The sequence below is a fragment of the Varanus komodoensis genome, unplaced genomic scaffold (assembly GCF_004798865.1).
Source record: "Varanus komodoensis strain SLA01 unplaced genomic scaffold, ASM479886v1 scaffold42, whole genome shotgun sequence".
Taxonomy (NCBI): Eukaryota; Metazoa; Chordata; class Lepidosauria; order Squamata; family Varanidae; genus Varanus; species Varanus komodoensis.
Genome location: NW_025335972.1, coordinates 287037 through 306900, shown reverse-complemented (window position 1 = coordinate 306900; position 19864 = coordinate 287037). Strand labels below are relative to the sequence as shown.

Here is a 19864-nt window from a genome sequence, read left to right as displayed (position 1 = left end):
GAGGAACAAGAAAGCAGGCAGGTCCTAATTAATTTGTGCAATGGCTCCTCAAAGACTGGGAAATGCAATATTTGTTCATTTTAATATGGGGCAAAGGAGAATAATCTCTTCATGGTTAAGATAGTCTGCTAGCACTTTGTTTCATTTAGGGTTTTCCCGCTAATCTATAAACCTGGTCAAGAACTTCTAAATTCATCTTCAGTACCTGTTTTTTGTGGCATATTCCAAATCTGGAACATGTATCCTACGATTTTCCAGCAGGATGGACTCCTGGCACTCATGTGTTTTATGCATTTGCTTCTGGATACTTCCACTCTTGAGCACTCAAATTTATGCACACAATTTAGCTTTTGATTGCTTCTGCAAATTTATTTCATAGTTGGTCAGCTCCCATGGTGGGTGCATCAAGGACAGGAAAGTCCTGATCAAGTAGGCTGCTTTTTAAAAATTCAATCACCTTGAGCATTCATTGAGTGGAAAGGAGCTATTAGAAAACATTTTGATAGGGTGTAATCCAATAGGGATACTCATAACCCACCAATCTCAGAAGATTATGAGCGTCATATGCTGGGTGAAAGGAGCAAGTGAAAACTGCCTCTTTGCATCTCCTGTCCGGCCAAACACTGAAGATGGCTGATTTTAGCAATCTAAGTGGGAATACCTCAGAGCAGAAGGGAAAAGGGTTGGAGTGCACTGTATCTTGGCACTGATGGTCTCCTCTTTCCACCCGCAAAAGCCCTTTTCTGAGGTTGCGGGACTCATATTTTCTGACCTGAGGATCCTATGGCCAATCTAGATGCTGTCTAGCAACCAGAGGATTATTTTCTGAGGAGGTATTTTCCACACAAGCACATTTCTCATCCAAAGTACTAATATGGGAAATGTAATTTAGATGATCCCTATGATTGGCACATTTATCATTTCTATGCAAATATTTGCCCACTACCATTTAAACAAGAAGATGCTGAGTTGGTGCATGGAACCCCAGCCCTGGGGACCAAATCCAGCCTTCCAGGATTACCAAAATGACCCTGCCACCTTTCCCTGACCCCACCCACTAAGCGTTTGGTGATTTGCTGGCTTTTGCACTGTCTTTCCCCCAATTCTAAGCAGTTGAAATGGCTCTCCTAAAAAGCAGTTATTGGCAGACAAAGCTTTAAGCTAAACCAGACTAGTATTTTTTTTTTTTTTTTGTGGTTTGGGCCCACCCCTTCCTTTGGCCTCATGCACCAGTGGAATGTGGCCTCTAAGAGCTTTGTGAAACTGAATTTGGCCTGTGTGCTAAGAGAGCTTCAACATGCCAAAGATGGTACAGATGCGGATGAAAAAAAGAACAGAAAAAAACAGGTTCCATTTTATCAAGATACTTTTCTTTTGTTGTTGTTTTAAATTGGATTTAATTATTTTCTACTTTGGAGTAATAATGTATTGATGCCTACTGGAAAAACAATTAAAAAGAGGACACATGCTCAAATGAATTAAAAATTATAGCAAGCTATCTTTAGCCCATCTAGTCCAGAAGTGCCTACACTGATGGGCCTTCCAGGGTTTTCAGACAGGGATCTTTCCGCACTCTACATAAAGATGCCAAGCCTGGAAAATGGATCCTTGTGCTCTATCATTACTGAGCCATGGCCCTACATATGAGAGGAGTTTCCCATCCTTTCAGTTAATGTGCAAAGAACGCAGCAGGCTGTGTAGCATAAAGCCCCTTCCCACCCACCCCCCTTAACCAGTCAGCCTTAGACTCCACTGGTAGAACAGACCATAACTTCGATCTCAAAAGACATCTTTTGATCCTTCACTGAAGTGAAGGGCAGAAATGACGCACAGCCTTCCCCAAGGTGGGGCCAGTCAAATGGTGGGGGAATCACGTTTTCATACATTTCCTGACATCAAAACAACAACAGGACCAAATTCCACTTAACAGGAAACCAAAGGACAAGCCAAAGGACAAAGTCAAGAAGTCTTCCTGTGCTTGGTCTTCCATTGACTAGGGATTTTTAATACAAGGACAGATTTGAAAAGAGTATCCCCCACCCACCATCTCAAGTGGTATATTCCATTCCACCCCTCATTGACCAAGTTATCTTGTGACACATTTGGTGCCCAGCAGAAGATCTCACCAGTAGGAGAGAGCTGTGTTGCCCCCCGTAATTTGGGGGAGTATCCTGCTGTCAGAGGGCTCCCAGCCGGCTGAAAGTATCCATAGTCCTGCCCCATAGCATAAGGGCTATGGTTTGCTCCAGTCGAAGTCCCCAGTGGCAGCAGTTCGGTGTGAGTGGGGCTCATCCGTTCCGTCTTCAACATCTCCAGGTATCTGGGGCTGCCCTTGCTGTCATCAGGGCTTGGCTCCTTGGGCGAGGGAGGGGCTTGGAGGGTCTGATAAGAGGATGTTGCTGAGGTGTAGACTGGAAGTCCTACATGGGGTTTCCCTGAGGCACTGGAGACCCATGTGGCTGTGCTGTACGGGTGCCCATCCACCCACTGCAAACCATTGAGGAGAGGATACAATTGCCGCACTGTTGGCATAGGGAAGAAATAAAGAGCCATTAGTTGCACATGGTGGCATAATGGGTGTAAGCATTCAAGGCTGTGGGCCTACACCGGAGGAACAGAACCCCCTGGCCTTCCTAGAGTTCCTTTAGGGCACAGGAAATTCTCCCCAGAGGGACTAGAAGAGTGTATTTACAGCCAGTGTGCATCAAGGCTTCATCCCTGAACTACATTCCTTGCCATGGCTCATGCCTGACATGTGGAAGAATACTAAAAATGCCCTTAAGAATGTGCCGAGTCCCTTTGCTATCCAATCCACACACCCATTTGTAATTAAAAGGTTAGGTATTGAAAAGGCTATAACTTCCAGGGTTTTGTTTTAAAGGAGTGAGGTACTGAAACCAACCACCAGAAGCTGCAACTTCAAGGTATGACCACTTTTACATTCACTGCGTACATACATACCTGGAGAGTGTCTGTAGGATTCAGGCATCCGAGAGAAATACGTGGCCACGGCCCCAGAATCAACACCTTCTGAACCAGTAAAGAAGATATCTGAATTGTCATTTGATTGCAAATGGGAAGCTTCCAAATAATGGGGAGCAGGGTCCTGACCCCCCACATTGGAGTAATCCATTGTTTACTTGGATGTAGATTTTCCTTCACAGAGGATGAAACCTATGAGGATAAAGGAAAGGGTGTCACACCAGAAGGGATACTGGGAATCCCAATGCCTGGATCTAGAAAATGAATGAATGTACAATATTCATATCTAGAAGAGAGTGGAGTGATAGGAATCCAAACTCATGGGGTTTTTTTATGAACATAAGAAAACCTGCAGTTATTAAGATTTTTGCTTTCAATTCCAAAATGCTCTACACATGAGAAAGATCCCATGCAAATGGTGTAAGCATGCACTTGTCCCTGTGTCTGAGGAATATCTATATTTTCTTGAGTATAAAGTAGACCTTTTCTGTCTAGATCAGTGGTTTTTAAAATGTCCACCAAGGAACATTTCTGCCACTCATTTGTTTGTTGGCTGGGTTATTTATTTATTATTAAATTTACATTCTGCAGCCAATAGTCCCATTGTAATCTAAGTGGATTACAAAATATTGACTTGTTTATTGGGAAAAGCCCCTAAAAATCTTATGTGGAAGAACACATGGATGTGGCAAAAGATTCTGAGAGCATGTTCTAGAGCACACACTTAGCCCATACTAAGCTGGATTGCTGAGCTGTTTCTTAGGAATTGTGTGTTTTCCATGATTCATCTGCCCATTACAAAAACAAACAAACCGATAAAGTTCCTTCCAAATAACCCTAGTCTCTCCAAAACACATTTGGGAAACCACGGATCTAAATCAAACCCAAAGAAGATATATCAATGGACAATTAACTGCTTCTACCTCTGTGTAACACCAAACCAGACCATCTCCAAAACAAATAATAATAAACAAAAATCAAGGGAAGGGGTTGGATCCTAATTTTATTTCTGCCACTCTCTGAAAAATCTTGATATATATCGTGGCTCTCTGATTATTATTCTACTATTAAGCTGTGCTGGGAATGAGAAATTAAATTGTATGTACAGTTTCAGAAACGGGAGAAGAGAAAGCAGGAGGATTACAAAATGTGGTGGGAAGTAGAATGGTTAGGCCAACCCTCATTTAGTCTACCTGAAAATCTCTCCTCATCCAATCCCACTTTAACCACTAGGTGTGTAAATATTTTAAATGAACAAAAAGTTGGCCTTGCCTGTTCATGTGTTTAAAGCCCTGATCAGATTTGGATACTTGCAATAGTACTAACAACTTGAGATGGTGCCAGAAGGTTGATTGGATTTATTCTGAGTGAATGTAGCACACCCATAGGGTGGCCATTAAGCCTATTTTACAGAAGGCAGGCTTCTGATTGAAGGTCTGTCCACTCCAGCTGCTTTTCTACATAAGTAAGTCTGTCAATCAGCAGTATTTACTCCTGGTTTCACTATAGAGTTGAGATCCCTGCCCTACAGTAGAAGTGTTTCCTTTCCTGCTTTTCTGCTATATACTTGTAACCTCTAGGTGGACTATGGTATAGTGAAATAATGTAAATAAGGAACAGAAAAGAACAGTTTCCTTCACTTTCACAATTAAATATTGCATTTCTCCTGCTGTAAGAAAACTTGCTGAAACTGCTGGTTAGACACAGAAACTAAATGGGAAAGTCATTATCTGAAGAAAATAACAAGTGTATAATAAATGTAGAAATCCCCCAATTTGATTTACAGATAAAGAACCTAAGAGGGATGAAAAAATGGCTTGAAGCTACCCAGACATTAGACTGAACAGTTGCAAAGATCACCTGGTCACAGCCTTACCCTCTATAGTGAGATGTATTCTATTTAAATTATAGCAATTATTTAAATTACAGTGATTATTATTTCTACTTCTTATCTATACTTGTAAATCAACATATACACATTTTATGCAAAACTGCATCCTTTTGGGCAATGCAGAAGTAGCCAGTTGAAGCAGATCCTCTGTTATGTTAAAATACCACCACTGACCAGAGTGTCTGGCTCTTCACAAGACTCTTGGCAGTGGCAGCAAAGAATCAAGCACTGTGTAGAGAGGAGGATTTGATCGGAAGGGAGGCACAGCAACATCCCAAGGGCTTTGTATAAATCCTTCCCTTGCCGACAGGTGCAGAGAAATCTGGGGCCTGCTGGAGGGCACCCCCCTTCCTACTCACAGAATGGACTCAGCAACCTTAAATTCACCCACCCACCCCCACCACCCTTCCTCTATCACTTTCTCTCATCAGCCTCTCTTTCTCAGAACTGGCCCGCTTACTTCAGAGCCTGCTCTGGCTGTGATAGCATCAGCAAGATCTGATCATGTCCCTGACAGCAGGACCTTCTGGACCACATTTCTGTGTGGTGTTTTATGTATGCATGCGAGTGTGTAATGAGCCTGTTTATTGGGTGTGTGTTCCACATAAGTATAATACAAAGAGATGGTGTGCTAGACTTGGACCAGAGAGTCCCCATTTCTAATCCCCCTCAGGCAAGAAGCTGAGCCAGCCATTCTTGATCAATCTGCCCTACCTCATGGAGTTGTGAGGATATAATGGCAGTGAAGGGAAAAGAGCCATGTGTGCCATTTTGAGCTCCTTGGGGGAAAGGCACAGTAAAAAAATGCATGTAGTGTAAATACAGTTTATACTCCCTAGCTGCCCCATGGGGGGAGCCTTTTTTTTTTTTTTTTTATAAAGGGGGGAAATGGCAAACATAATCCCAAAGCCATTTGTGGTTTATTTTCAAGGCACGTAGAAATTTCAAGGCATGTAGAAATTCTACCCAGGCAGATAGAAATTCAGCCACTGTTAAGCACCCAAGCCATGAAGCCATAGCCAATGATGCAGTGAGGTAATTTGGGACACTGGGCATAATCATCTTATGGGGCATGAGGGCATTAGACAGCCATGTGTGTTATTCCAGTTGACATTTCTTCCCATGGCTACTCCATGCTTTATCCCACTGCTACTTCATAAAAGAAATGCTCTGAACATGTGCGAGTTCATGTTTTCATATCACTAAAATTCTAGCATGCATCATGACTACAATGTAAGTTAAAGCCCATGTGGTGTAGTGGATAAGAGCATTGGAAGTTGTGAGTTCTAGTCCCCACTCTTTCATGAAGCTCACTGGATGACTTTGGGCCAGTCACTGACTCTTAGCCTAACCTACCTCACAGAGTTGTTGTGAGGATGAAATGGAGAAGGGGAAGACAATGTAAGCTGTCTTGGGTTTCTTGCAAGAGGGAAAAAGGCAGGATGTAAATATGTTAATAAATAAATAAGAATGGGGAGTTTGGCAATGCAGTTGCTGGCTGGTTTGCCACTGCCCCACCATCTGGGCAGTCATATGGGGCCACCAGTATTGTGAGACCCTGGACTTTGCTGTGAAAAGTTCAGCCCCTGTGGCCTTTGAACATAAGTTGAGGATGCTTCTGGACAGGGTCGCCAATGGAAGGCAATCATATGGCCATTTTGCCTTTCCGTCCTTAACAGATTGCCTGTGACAAAGGAGGAAGGAAGCAGTGGGCAAACACAAGAGCGTTGCAGTGGAAGGTGATGTCATCTTGAGTGAATCTTCGTATGGCTCAGTAAAATTCCATACACAAGACCAGGCGACTGCACAATAAAACCCTCTTTTGGAAACGCCCTTAGTTCTGGGTGTTCCTGAATCTAGAGACCAATCTGAAAACAGTTTTCAAATTCAAGAGCAGAAGCCTTATTTCCCTTCCTCAGCAGTAAAGTGTCCTATATTAAAAGTCTCATTTGAAAGCACCCTTGATTTTCAAGTGACTGAAAAGAAAAATGTTTATGTCATTGTTTGGATCACTTTTTCTACTAAAATAAGTAAAGAAACATTTGATGCAGAAGTCTTCCTCCCTCTCCCCAAAATTACTTTAGCAAGAAACTGAGGCTCTAGTAAGGATGTTTGGGACATTCACAGCCCCTCTGTGTTGGGGCACTCTAATTCTATTTAAATGATAATAAAGAGTTCTAAATCTGAAGACTAGATTAGCAAATAATAATGAAATGCAGACTTAGCTTGCCTTTTGTTCTCTTTTTTGATGATGTATGGGCTCTTTTTTAGCAGCTGATATGTGGCTACCCTGTCCTGGACACTTAAAAGTTTCTTTGAGATTTCCTCATGCTCTGTTGTACGTATGAATGTAGCCCATGAACCATAAAAGCAGAAGAGAGCCATTTTCAAAACAAATGCATATTCTATCATATGTAGCCCATATTTGCAATAGGTACAAGGTGCCTGTCTGGGGCAAAACAAAAGGCAGGTTAAAAAAAAAGAGGCAGCAAAGGAGAAGATGAAGGGCAGCCCCAAGAGGCTTTGGTAAGTGATCCCCTAGCAGGGTGGGGACCCTTGGCAGATGCCCAACCAGGCCCACCTTGATGCTGACCCTGATGTGTTAATCTTGTGTCCAGGCTATACCATTAAAGACTGTGCACATGACAGAGTTTCTCTACATAAACAGTGCAAACAAAATAATCCTTCAAAATAGAAAATTAGTACATCAGGGACAAGGCTAGGCTAGAACCAGTGTGTGTGTGTGTGGGGTACCTAATATTTCAGATGTGGTTCATCAAGAAGCAGACTCATATCCCTGATCAGCTGCAAGGCCCACTAGGGGTGCTTCCAAGAAAGATGTCTATCCTGCAATCATCCTGCCTTGTTCATGGAATTTTATGGGGGAATCCAGCCATTGCTGACTTCTGCTTGTAATCCTCCTGTAACTCCCCACCATCTCTTTTTCCTTTCCACAAAAAGGAGGCAAAAGTTGGAGTCACTACACAATGGCTCTGAACTGGTTATGGTGGAGTCACATGTCTGAAAGCACCATAGTTGGGCCAATCACCACCTCTCAGCTTAACTTAGCTCATGGTATCCATGAATCAGAATAAAATGAGGAGACTTTGCATTGCAGCCCTGAACTCCTCCGAAAGGAAAGTACCAACGATTTGCCAAAGAGGCCATGCCTCACCAAAGGGGGGGGGGGATAATTTGTATAATATTTGCATATGCTAATATAGAGACGTCAGTGCAAATTCAAAAATAATTAATATAATTTAAGTAGAAACATGAGCTCACCATACCATGGCAAGACTGTGACCTGTGGGCCTGCTTGGTCAGCATTTAGTCCAGATCCAAACTCTTGGTAAGCAATAGTTCTTATGGGTCTGCATCTTTAAACCAGACTAGATGAGACAGCCCTTCCATTTGTATTTTTTATCCTATCCATTTTTGTTGTGGTACCTATGATGAACTGGCCAGAGAGCTTTGGCTATTGGACAGTACAGAAATTAAATTAATTCAACAGCTAGAGGTGTTGAATTAATAAAGTGATGTAATCATAAAATAGATCCATTAGAAGTCCCATTAAGTTCAATAGGCTTACACTCAGCTAAATTAGCACAAATTTGCAGCTTCAAGTATTAGGGTTAATAGTCATTGGCCTATTCTCCATTAATTTGCTTCCTTTTTTAAACAGAAACACATCAAAAGCCAAAAAAGGCATGGCATGAAAGTTGCATAATCTTCAGATCTTTAAAAACAAAATTTGAAGTAGCCACAAGTGCACAAATTTTAATAAGGGCAGTAGCTCTGTAGGAATTTAACCTTTAACATAGCACCATTTTCTCTGTTCTGAATCCAAACTAAAGCAGCTACTAGCTCCACTGTGGGGAAAATAACAGACACCTGTATTGTGCTTCTATTTTATTTTTCCTCAGTGGTGTTAATAATGGTGCTGGTAGTAGAATTTTAAGACTAAGCACATCTGTTTAGGCTGACTGAGGGACAATCACGGCATCTAGTGGCAGGAAGGTGGAATATTTGGGGGTTTCCTCCCTCTGGAACACAGCAGCTTCTGGCCTGGTGGTCGTCTACTCTTCTTTGGGAACGTACTCCTAGCTCCTAAAACCCCTTTATGCTCCCCTTAAATATCCACTGCCCTTCTGAAGCTTGTGATTCCCGGCCTACCATGTTCTTTTGGCTTCCCCTTCACTGTCCTTCCAAAGAATGGCAGTTGGATATGCTGCCAGGCCTTATCTCCCATCTTTGCAGTATGTTGAGCCATGGGGTACCAAAGGAAGCTTTTGCAATCAACTCTGAACAGATGCCAGCTTCCTCTGAACATGAGACTAGTGACGCTGTTGTCCTCTGATTCATTTCCTCCCCTTTCCACCTCTGGGGCCTTTCAAAGGACCTGTTTGATTGTGTTCACAGATGTGGGAGGGTTATGGGGGTCCCGGATTTGTGGGCAGGAGTAGAATTCAATGCATTGTTCATATTTGTTGTTCTTGTGGTTGCATGTTGACACTGTTGTCCCACACTGTAGCCCCAGAAGGTGTTCAAGGTGGTTTACAAATCCCTTCAAAACAAGCAACAAAATTAAAAATTAAAAAACAAGCAGTCCTCAAGGACAACTAAAAATACCATTGCATTAAATTCACACCCTCACAGCATCGTCAGCAGCACAATTCAGCATCCGTTTCTGTCAAAGCTACCACATCTTCAACAACTTTCTGTTTGACAGCAGTAAAAAGCAAGCCTCAATTGCCAAGGACCTTAGAGGAGCAGGAGCTATGGACAGCAGAGGTGGCCACAAAGCCGTATTCAAATTCTGCTTATGAGATCCCAGAGGCAGCTTCCTGGCCCCTGCCAGAAAGAAAGGGCAAAAAAATCCACTTGGAGGAGTTCTATCTGGTTCTCCAGAACTGGGCAACCTGTGATCCTCGGCCTGGGAGCAACATGGTGGAAGGAGGAAGGAGGAAGAGAGAAGCCCTCTGTAAGCAATCAGACCTCTGGGGTGAGGAGCCTATATATCCCTCCCCTGGCAGCTGGCTAAACAGGAAGCGGGGGGGGGGGGAGCGGTAGGATGGCAATGTGTCCTATTTTACAGAGAACAATCATCTGTTTGAATGGCTGCCTGAGGACTGTCCTCTATTTTGAAGGTGTCCTCTATCTGAAGGTTTGTCTGGCCCAAGTCCCGTGTAAAGTTAGACAACCCTGAGAAGGAAGCCTAGAAGTTGCCCATCAACAGCAAGCACATGGAGAGCATACTGAGCAAAGCACCCAGATTACATGGTGACAGGCTTCCAGCCTATGGCATGGTGTACTCTATTTCTAATAACTTATCTTCTCTAAATTTGCATCTACTGCATGTAAATCAGCATATGATTTATGCAAATTGATATGCTCTTGCCCTTATTTCTGGGGTGATGTCTGTCTTATTTTCCAATGTCTCACAGGTGGCTACCATAAGAGAGAAAGGGAAGGAAACAGGTGGCAGGTGAAGAGAGGCTCATGGAGAAAGGGGGTGAGAACAAAGTGGGGATCTTAAAGCATCAAAAGCTTTAAGCTAAAGGCTGCTGCTATTTTGCCCCTGTCCCTTTTTTCCTTAGGCCTCACCTACCACTGGAATGTGGCCCATTCTCCCTTCCCATCTGGGTTTAGGCTTGGTTTGGTGGCCAAAATGGCCTTGTTTGACTTAATGGATGCCATATGCTGAGAACAAGTGAATGGGAATGTGGAGGGTCTCCCAGCTGGTTCTGTTGAATCCTATAGCGGCTCTTGGTACCAAAGCAGGTTGGGTGGAAGGCTCACTTGAGATTATATGTGCAGCCTGGTTTGAGTGAGGTTGCATTCTCCCTGAAGAATCAAGTTTGTAGTCTGGGGGTGCTCTCGAACCCAGATTTACTCTAGGGTAGTCCAGTGCTAGCTGTGGCTAGTAATGTAATTGCATGGCTTCATTTGGTGCATCTGCTGCACCCTTTCTTCAGGAGAAAGAAAATCTTTCTGCTCTCACACATGCATTGATTGCTTCCAGATTAGATTACTGTAACATATTCTGTGTGGGGCTCCCTTGGCAGAATTTCCAGAAACTGGCGGCTGTAAAACAGCCACCAGACACATTTTCCCGAGCATATTTTTTCAGTGCTTTTTGATCTATGTCAGCTGCTATGCTGTTTCTAGTTCCAGACTTTTTCCTTCATTGCTTGTTGCATTTTGTGTTTTTCCTTTTATCATTTGCCTGTAAGGATTCTAAACTGCCTTGGGGCCCATTTTGGCTGAAAGGTGGGGTAAAAATACTTAAATTAACAAACAGCCCAACAAGGAAATCAGCACTATGATGTCCATTTAGCAACTGAGACCACTGAAGCTCAAAAAGAATGATGTACCTCTGGCCAACTAAGAACTGAATTCATGGCTGTGGCAAATTTTGAATGGGGAATTTTGCAGCCCATGTTCCTAGAGCCAGGGTCTATGTGCTACCAGTCTTCCCCATCCTTTTCCTTGGAAGACTACAAATCCCATCATAACTAGCCTGCTTAGTATCTGGGGATTATGGGAGTTTTAGTATGACACATGATGGAGAAAGTCATGTTATATGCTAACATGCATAACTAGAGCCAGACATTCATTACTTTTAAAAGCTGGCCATTCCAGGATGGGGTGATCTGATGCCAGGTGGGGAATGAGTGTGGATCTTTCAAAACCAGTATCTGGAAAAACCCTTCAGGAGTCAAGCTGTTAATGGACAATTTGGAGCAGGGAAGCAGCCGATTGGGCGGGGGCGAGGGAGGCTAACCACTTCTTTTCCTCACCAGAACTCCCTTCAATTGCCCTCCCTTAAGGGACAGCCAACACCATCCATCACGCCTGTCTACTGGCTGTGCTGACTAGCACTGCTGGGAGTTGTAGGCAAAACACCTGTCAGGTCACAAGCCAGCCTTATTTGCAAGAGCCACATGTGTTTGTCTAACATGTAGTTTGGCCCTTAGTAATTAATCTACTCCAGGCCAACACCTTCCTGAATATGGGCTGTGGAAATACCCCAGACTGTTATCTTCTTGTCAACACAGAAGAGGGCTAATAAAGGCCCCAGGCTGCTCAGTGCTATGTGAATGAGCCTAACTAACTGCTACAAGACAAACTGATTAATCTTAACTATGGTTTAGTGCAGGGGTCGGCAACCTTTAACACTCAAAAAGCCATTTGGACCCGTTTCCCACACAAAAGAAAACACCGAAAACACCGGGAGCCACAAAACCCTTTTGACATCTAAAATGAAGCTAACACTGCATATATCGTTTTTTACCTTAATGCTATGTCATGATGCTTCATTATGATTTACGTGCAGCTCTTGTTCATTCACTAAAAACTGTTATTTTTAATCTTACATTATAAACTAGTAGGACTCCTTTCATATATTTTGAATAGGAGAACAGCTTCCTGAAGAGTCAAAGTCAGTGCTAAAGGGCTGCATGCATTAAACAGCAAACCCCATAACTTCGTCAGCAGTAAAAGCAAACGAATCTACTCAGTCTAATCTTCTTCAGAAACTTTTCTTTTCTTAGATTGCAGCTGGGGGCGGGGGATATAGGTGTGTTTAGTAACTGATTAGCAGATAAACAGTCAAGTGCTGTGAATTAACATTCAGATGAAGGAGATTACATTGGGACAAAGAGAATCCTTTCAGCAGCCTTTAGTGTAACATGAGAGCCTGCAGGAAGCTTGTTTAGCAGAGGAATGTAGCTGCTGAGTGGAGCTTCAAGCAGATCAGCGGCTGTGCTGGTGCGTGTTTTGAGCGACGGAGCCGGAGCAGAGGGGTTCAAGAGCCATGTGCGGCTCTGGAGCCGCGGGTTGCCGACCCCTGGTTTAGTGAAACAAACCAACTTCAGACCATGATTTCTGATCCTGGCTTGTTTCCCAAAATCAGGGGTAGTAATCTTAGGCAGGTCCAAGGGCCATTTTTTACTCCCTGGGCATCCTCTGCCCCACCACCATGGGTTGCACTCTGGCTGCTGCAGCACTATCAAATGGGGTGAATTGGTGATGGCAAAACTGCAATATGACAGCAAATGGCTACAGAGCCATAGGAAAGGCAAATCTAATTGGAAAATCTTTTTGGGGGGTGCTGCAGTGGAGGTGGCATAAGAGGAGTGAGCAGGTCATGTGTTTCCCATGCCTGTGCTAAATCATATTTAAAATTCACGCAATTTGTAGCTCTTAACAACCAACCACAGTGAGTTCAAAATGGATGCTACGAGGGTGTGAATTTAATGCAAGCAAAAGTTTCCAGCAAAAGAGGGAGCTGTGCATGAGCCCCAGTCTCTCACATGTACTGCTAAGCCATCATTCAGCATTATATCCGGACTCAAACATTGAAGGAAGATAGAAGAGAACCTACATTTTAACAGATCATGGCCCAAGTTTTCTTTTCAGTTCCTGATTGCTGTTTACAGCAAGTACAGCCTTCTGTAAATGGGCAGCTAGCAGATATGTTAGACTACAACTCCTATCATCCCCACCCATGGGCTGCCAGAAGATGAGGATGTTGGGGGAGGCTGAGCTAGTGCTCTCAGGACTGAATTAAGATGAATGAGAAGCAAGGATGTTCTGGCACGCAGCTCACACTCTGACCACATATGCTATAGAAGCTTGCCAATGCATTGGCCCAAGTGGCAAAGGAGCTGAGCCAAAATATTTTACCTTAAGCTCCTTGCTGCTGAAGCAAAGCAGCAGTAGGAGAGGCATTTTGACCTTTCAGAATGAGGGGGAACTCTGCACAAAGGCTGGGAAACTACCAAAGGATCAGGGGTGGGGGAAAGGGAACATAGGCAAGGGATGGGGGCAGATCTTGGGATCCCTATTGGGCTGGATTTGATCACTGGGTCTGAGAGTCCGCACCTTTGACAAAGCATGATCCTGAAAATGCTCACATACGTCACATCTGCACATACATGTGGAAACTGCTCCTCCTTACAAAAATGTGCAGCAGAACTGCCAGCTTGTGACCCTGCAAGTGGAACACCAGCCATGTACAATGAACATCCAAATTTTACCATGTGTCTGGCTCCAGAACCCCCAGGTGAATGTCGAGCAGCCAGCAGGACACAATAATCAGCTGGGGCAGCCCATTCAGCTTGGTGCATCAAAGGCTCATTGCAGGAGGAGCAACAGGTGCACTTCCAGGCATTGCAGGTCCCATCAACCCTAGTCATCTTAGGCAATGGTGATGCATGATGGGACTTGTAGGCTGCACATTGCCCACCCTTCCTTTATGGGCACATTGCCCACCCTTCCTTTAAATATTTTGATTTATCAGCTGTAGTCTATATGTCCTGCTACCTGTTCCAGGTAAATCACCATCCCTTTGGTATTTGGGGATGCCTTTGAAGATTTTTGTTAGTGCAACTGTAAAAACAGCCATTCTTAAGGGCTCAACACTCTCCTTAGTCTCTAAAAGTTAATTTCAGGATGGAGAATGGATTCCTAGCACACATACATATAAATGTTTTTAGCACACGTAATGTATTACGTGAACTACTAACAGTGCAATCCTACATATGTCTACTCAGAAGAAAGTCATACTGAGTTAAGTGGTACTTTCTCCCAGGAAAATGTGTAAAAATTGTAGCTTAAAGCCCTATGCAGGGCACAGCTATCAATTCACACATTCCAGTTGCTGCTGAGTGTATAATTTGAATTATTGATTATGCACTCCAGATGGGTAGCATTTAGGTAATTTTAACCAAACAACAAGTGCTATCTATTGCAGAAAAGGCTATTGCAGTGGAAAATAAATGGCACATACAGAACAGGCCCAGACTTTAAGTCAGGGATCCTCAGACTACAGCCCATGGGACAGATCTGGCCCGCCATGGCCATCCATCCGGCCCATGTCGCCGTTCACCACCCGCGCGTGCGCTTGCTGTGCAGGTGGGGAGGTGGTGGCTCGCTCGCTCGGAGATGGTGGGGGGATTTTGTTATCAGGATGCCCAGGCTATTGAATCAGAGGCAGCAAATTTTAATCCACCCTGAGAGAGATCAGAAGAGCAGCCTCACTGCTTCCCCCACCAGAAGCATCTGTGTTCTATACAGTCCTCTAAATTAGATGCATTAAACTAGAAAGCTTTTATGCCTGTATTCCTCTGAGAAGCCCTGCAGACTGGAAGGGACTCTGTGAGTCACTCACCATATAAACTGCCTTCCTTAGGTAAGAGTTAGCTAGGACAACCATGTCATCTCCATGCCCCCCTTTCCCCCAGCTAACAGCTTGGAGTCCTTTCTAGGAAGCAGAGAAGCATTTATAAACTTGGCTGGGTAGAACTGGCTTTGTGCTTCGGACCAGGAGCGTGCAAGGGTGCTGGCAAAGCAGAACCCTGCTGAGGTGATTGCCAGCTTACCAGGAAGCCCTGCAATCTGAAGAGATGTGTGTAAGTCTTGCTTCACTTGCTGAGTGCTAACCTGCATCTGTATCTATCAATATATTTGTAGTCAATAATGCATTTAATATTTATGACACAAGTGCTTCTATTTCTTCCTGAGCAACCTGAAATCGAAAGTCGGGTGCCTGGGCTGGTGGACCAGGCTCCTGGTGTTCAACACACCATCACACGCACATGCATGTATGCACGCACACTTGCTCCACTTCCACCCTCTGATCTCTTCCAGCTCCCACCCTCCCCACATGCTCTTGCCCAAAGGCTCTTGCCCAAAAGAGGGCTCTTGAACTGGGGACAGAGGCTACAGGTTACCCAAGGTCATCTCCAGAAGACCTTGGAGCCTTCCCAAGAACCCAGGTGTCTGGCAGACTAGGCAGAAGGTAAATGGGCTGCAGGAAAGACTTTGGCTTTGCTCTTTCTGGGGGCTCCATCCTTTCAGGTCAGAGCCTGTCTCCTCTTGCATAGTTCCTAGATGGGAAGGGAGAACTGAGGAGGGAATCCCATCAAGAAGCAAGACTAGAAAATGCAACCTATTTCTGAACCCCTGTTTCCTGCCACAATGTCAGCACACCCATCTGGATCCTTCCCAGGATAGGAATTAAACAAGACTGAAGCATATTAATTGCTGGGATCAGAAGTTGGTGAGAGTGAGGCGAGATGGACAGAGAAAGAAATAAGCATGCATTGTTTTTCCCTGTGATTACATTCCACTCCTGTTTCTCCATCTAGATAGATCTCCGCCTACCTATGCCTTCTTCCTTCCTGCCATCCAGTTTCTCTCTGCTGGTTATATTTCTTGATACATATTCACCCTGCTCTTCTCTGGCCATGCTGTTTTTAACCTATGCTTCCTATACACAACTGCTTTCTCCACTAATTTCACATGTGTGGTCCCTTAGGTTTGCAGAATTCTGCTTAGAAGTATAGTGCTTTCCTTTCCTAAAGCAAGTGTCTCAGCAGCGGCATTTCCATATTTGGTGAAGTGTTGCTGCAGGCAGTGTGAGCTGAGAAGTTCTCAGTTCAAATGTTGCCTCTGCCATGAGCCCATTAGGTGGCCTTAGGCAAGCTAGTTTCTCTCAGCCTCAGTCTCCCCTCCCACCCCTCTGCAAAATGGGGATAATAATCCTGAGCAATCTTAAACGGATTCACTAGGCCCCTTCTTTGCAGGACTTCAGGTGGTTCTGAAGATCCACTTGTTTTCTATGGCTTTCCCAAAATCTGTGGGCCACGGGTTTTATCTGTGCAATGTGCTATATCATATTTTAGTGTATATTTATTGCTAATTTGTATATTTTTATGGCTTTTATCTTGTGCACTGCCTTGAGGGATTTGGCCCTTAAAGGCTATCTAAAAATAATTTAAAATAAGTAGCTAAGGGAAAAGATTTTGAGTATTCTAATATGCTATATAGATTATAATATAAATTACAACATACTCTCATGGCACCATAAAGATGATAGGAAGTATTGTGGAACAACCTAATCTGTTTCATCAGATGCATGAAACACTAGCCTCAGTTGGTAGGTAAAGGCTAAGAAGTATTTACTAACATCCCCACCTGTGACTCTTGGGCTGAAATCCTAAGCCTGTTTTCTTGCCTAGGAAGAAATCCCATAGAAATCAACTGTTCTTGCTTCCAAGTACACAAGTTTGCAACTGGGGTGCTAGCAATATTTTCTAGAGGAAGAAACAAAACTTGCTTTTCAGCCAGGATTAAAATCCAGGTATACCGCATCTAAAGTCCATCCTTCTAATCACACTGTTCCATTCTCATTTATAATTCTTTGGACAATTTTCCATGGGTCATTTAACAGCCAAATCATATATTCATTTATATGGAAGTAAGACCTACTGAGCTGAGTGGAACATGCATCCAAGAAGCTGCACAGAGGATCACCACTGGACCATTTTGCTTTATGTAGGCTCTAATGGGACTATAAAGCTGCCGTTAGCTAGATTGGATTTTAAAACAATTACATGGAATACATAATTGCAGTTCAAGAGAGGATTGAATATGCTTTTTAGTGTATATGAAAACTATGCCTCTGGGTTGAAGCATTTGTCTGTACGTTGCACTGCATTAGTATATAGGTGAAAAATAACTGCCTGGATAGCATAGCCTTGCTGGCATTCTGTCCTTCATTTCATCACTGAGTTTGCGATGGCTTTCTGTATGTTTAAGAGCTGGCCTGTGTTTCCTCCTTTCCTCTGCATAATGGCTTTTTTCTGCTGTTCCATCTGCCCATCCAACATCTCCACAAGATCCAGCCTCCAGTGTTTTCCTTCCTTTTCCACACAACGCACTCCTTTTGCCACTCCGTTCTCACAGGAGTGCTTTACTTTCATAACAGGTTGCCAGCCTTTTTCACACTATTTTCACGCCTTGTTCACGCTGCCCAGATTTTCTTAACCCACCAGGACTCTATCTAGACCCGTTGTTATCATCACACTTCCTTACCTGATCCTGTTCTTTTCATTCACTTCATCTTCTGTCTAAACAAAACAACATGTTGTTTGGGAGTTTGCACTGCTAGGTATTGGAGCAAGGACCTGTGCCGTCACCCTGATCTTGTTATCTTTGGTTGTGTGTGTGTGTGTGTGTGTTTTTACCCTCCAGCCCCAGTGCAAGTAACAGAACTCAAAACCCTTCTCCCTTTGCCCAATCCTAAGCCTATTTATTTAGAAGCAAGTCTCACAGAATTCAGTGGAAACCTTAACCTTTTGCAAGTATCTTTAAAGATACTTTTCCTGATCCTGTCCTTCTCAATATCTAAAACCTTAACTTACAATTTCATAGGAATTAGAAATTGACAAAGATTGGCCATCAGTTCATCTTTGAATCTGTTGATTTCCCTCTGCACAGTTAGCAAAGTTATTTTATCAATAAAATATGTATGTGTCACCTTGCTGTCCAAAAGTTTCTTCAAGGTGGTAGATGGCTTTGAAAATAGCCCCAATCCATTAGGATACATTAAAAAAAACCCTCTGCCAAATGTTATTCAAGTTTTGATGTAACTCAAAATTTGAGTCCATCCTAGTAGTTAGTATCTTGTTCTGTTTGATCGCTTAATTAATTAAATAAATAAATTTATATAAAAGCCACCTGTTAGCATTTTGCTGTCTGGGCGGCTCATTACAAGGCATTTGCATGGTGCATTGTCCGTTTGACAACCTTGAAGTGGGAGAAGGTACACAGAGCATCCAGCCATTGCAATGCCTCTTATTCCACATAGAACAGCAAAAAGTCCAGCTGCGCAAGCTACTGCTTTAATTCAGGTTCAGCTTTGGAACCTGTTTTCAGTGCCTAGGCTCATCCTTGAACTGAACATGAGTAGAAGCTTCTATGATGACAAGGGAGCCTCCACACACATGCAGAGTGCATTTCTCACCTAAGGAACAGTAGCCAGCCCCAGGAACACAGTGGTAGTCAAAGCCATCCAGAGCAGAGGATGGAATTTTCAGGCAAATGAGTTCCAGCACTTCTCCCTATTCAACCCTCATTTTTCTATTACCTTTTCCTCTCAATTTTTCTGTATCTATTGCCACACTTAGCTTCTTCTGGCCATGGATTCCTATGCCCAGAACCCAAATTCAAGTCGATGGATATAAGCTTCAGTCAACTGGAGGTACGGTCATGCTGATCAAACTGACCTGATGCTGAGCACAAGCCTTGGCAACTTTTGGGATATGTCTTGGTCCACGAAGCCTAGTGAACTTGGGGAAAGGGTCTGGTTGACACCGGAGAAAGTATTCTCACTTCAGTCTGTTGATCTGTCTCAACCGAGTCCTCGTACAAGTTCCAAGGCTGCATTAATGGCAGAGAGAGAGAGACAGACAGAGAGAATAAACAGGGAGGGGACCAATGGCTCAAAAAAAAAAAAAGACACAGCAACCACCCAAGGGATGTCTCCGCCTCCTCTGAAGGGGACTGGTGAGAAGGATGAAGAGCATGGAGAGGGAGTGGGGGAGAAGTACAGATAGTCTCTGTATGAGCTGAATGAAATTAACACTTTCCTGTTGGAAACAATTCAAGTAAGTTCTAGTGTGTGGAGTGAGAGAGAGGGTGAGCGCCTTAAATTCTAGATCTGGAGAGGAAGCAATGTTTAATAGGTTGATCACATGCAAGGAAGTCAAAACTCTAGTTGTTATCCCAAACTGTTGGGAGAATTTGGGACCTACGATTTGCCAAATGTAACATACACATATGTGTAAGAAGTCAACGATCTACATACTATATCGTTTATACACTTGCTGGTTGGATTTCCAAGCACAAGATACCTTCAGCACAGGTTACCATGGTGGGGGAAGGAACATAGCTGGAATGTTTTCCTCCTGCACCCATGCCAGAAGACTGGTAGTCTTCGGACAGATTTTAGAAGGATGCACACAGTGGGTGGAAAATCTCCACCCCACTTGACTACCTACTTCCTGTATGGTGTGGGGCTAACTTAGAACAATAGTATGACCTGGCAGGGCTGAAAGCAAGGATTATCCCTGGCTTATTTGCTATGGGGGATATTTATAATGTAATAGTGCACTTTTGAGACTGATGTCAAATTGTAGAGAG

At 43.6% G+C, this 19864-nt stretch overlaps 1 protein-coding gene across 3 annotated transcripts in view; it reads right to left on the bottom strand.

Moving 5' to 3' along the window:
• GATA1 (GATA binding protein 1) overlaps positions 1-19128 on the bottom strand; it is a 32833-nt gene extending 13705 nt beyond the window's left edge. The window contains exons 1-4 of one of the 3 annotated variants that reach the window (XM_044443738.1): positions 18949-19128; positions 17756-17790; positions 2962-3174; positions 2127-2522 (exon numbers count right to left, since the gene is read on the bottom strand). In XM_044443738.1, coding sequence (XP_044299673.1) covers positions 2127-2522; positions 2962-3133 — 568 coding nt within the window. In that variant the 5' untranslated portion in view covers positions 3134-3174; positions 17756-17790; positions 18949-19128. Of the gene's footprint in view, positions 1-2126; positions 2523-2961; positions 3175-9046; positions 9438-17755; positions 17791-18948 lie in introns of all 3 variants that reach the window. The other 2 variants (XM_044443737.1, XM_044443736.1) reach the window with 2 other exon arrangements.
• Positions 19129-19864: the final 736 nt, after the last annotated feature.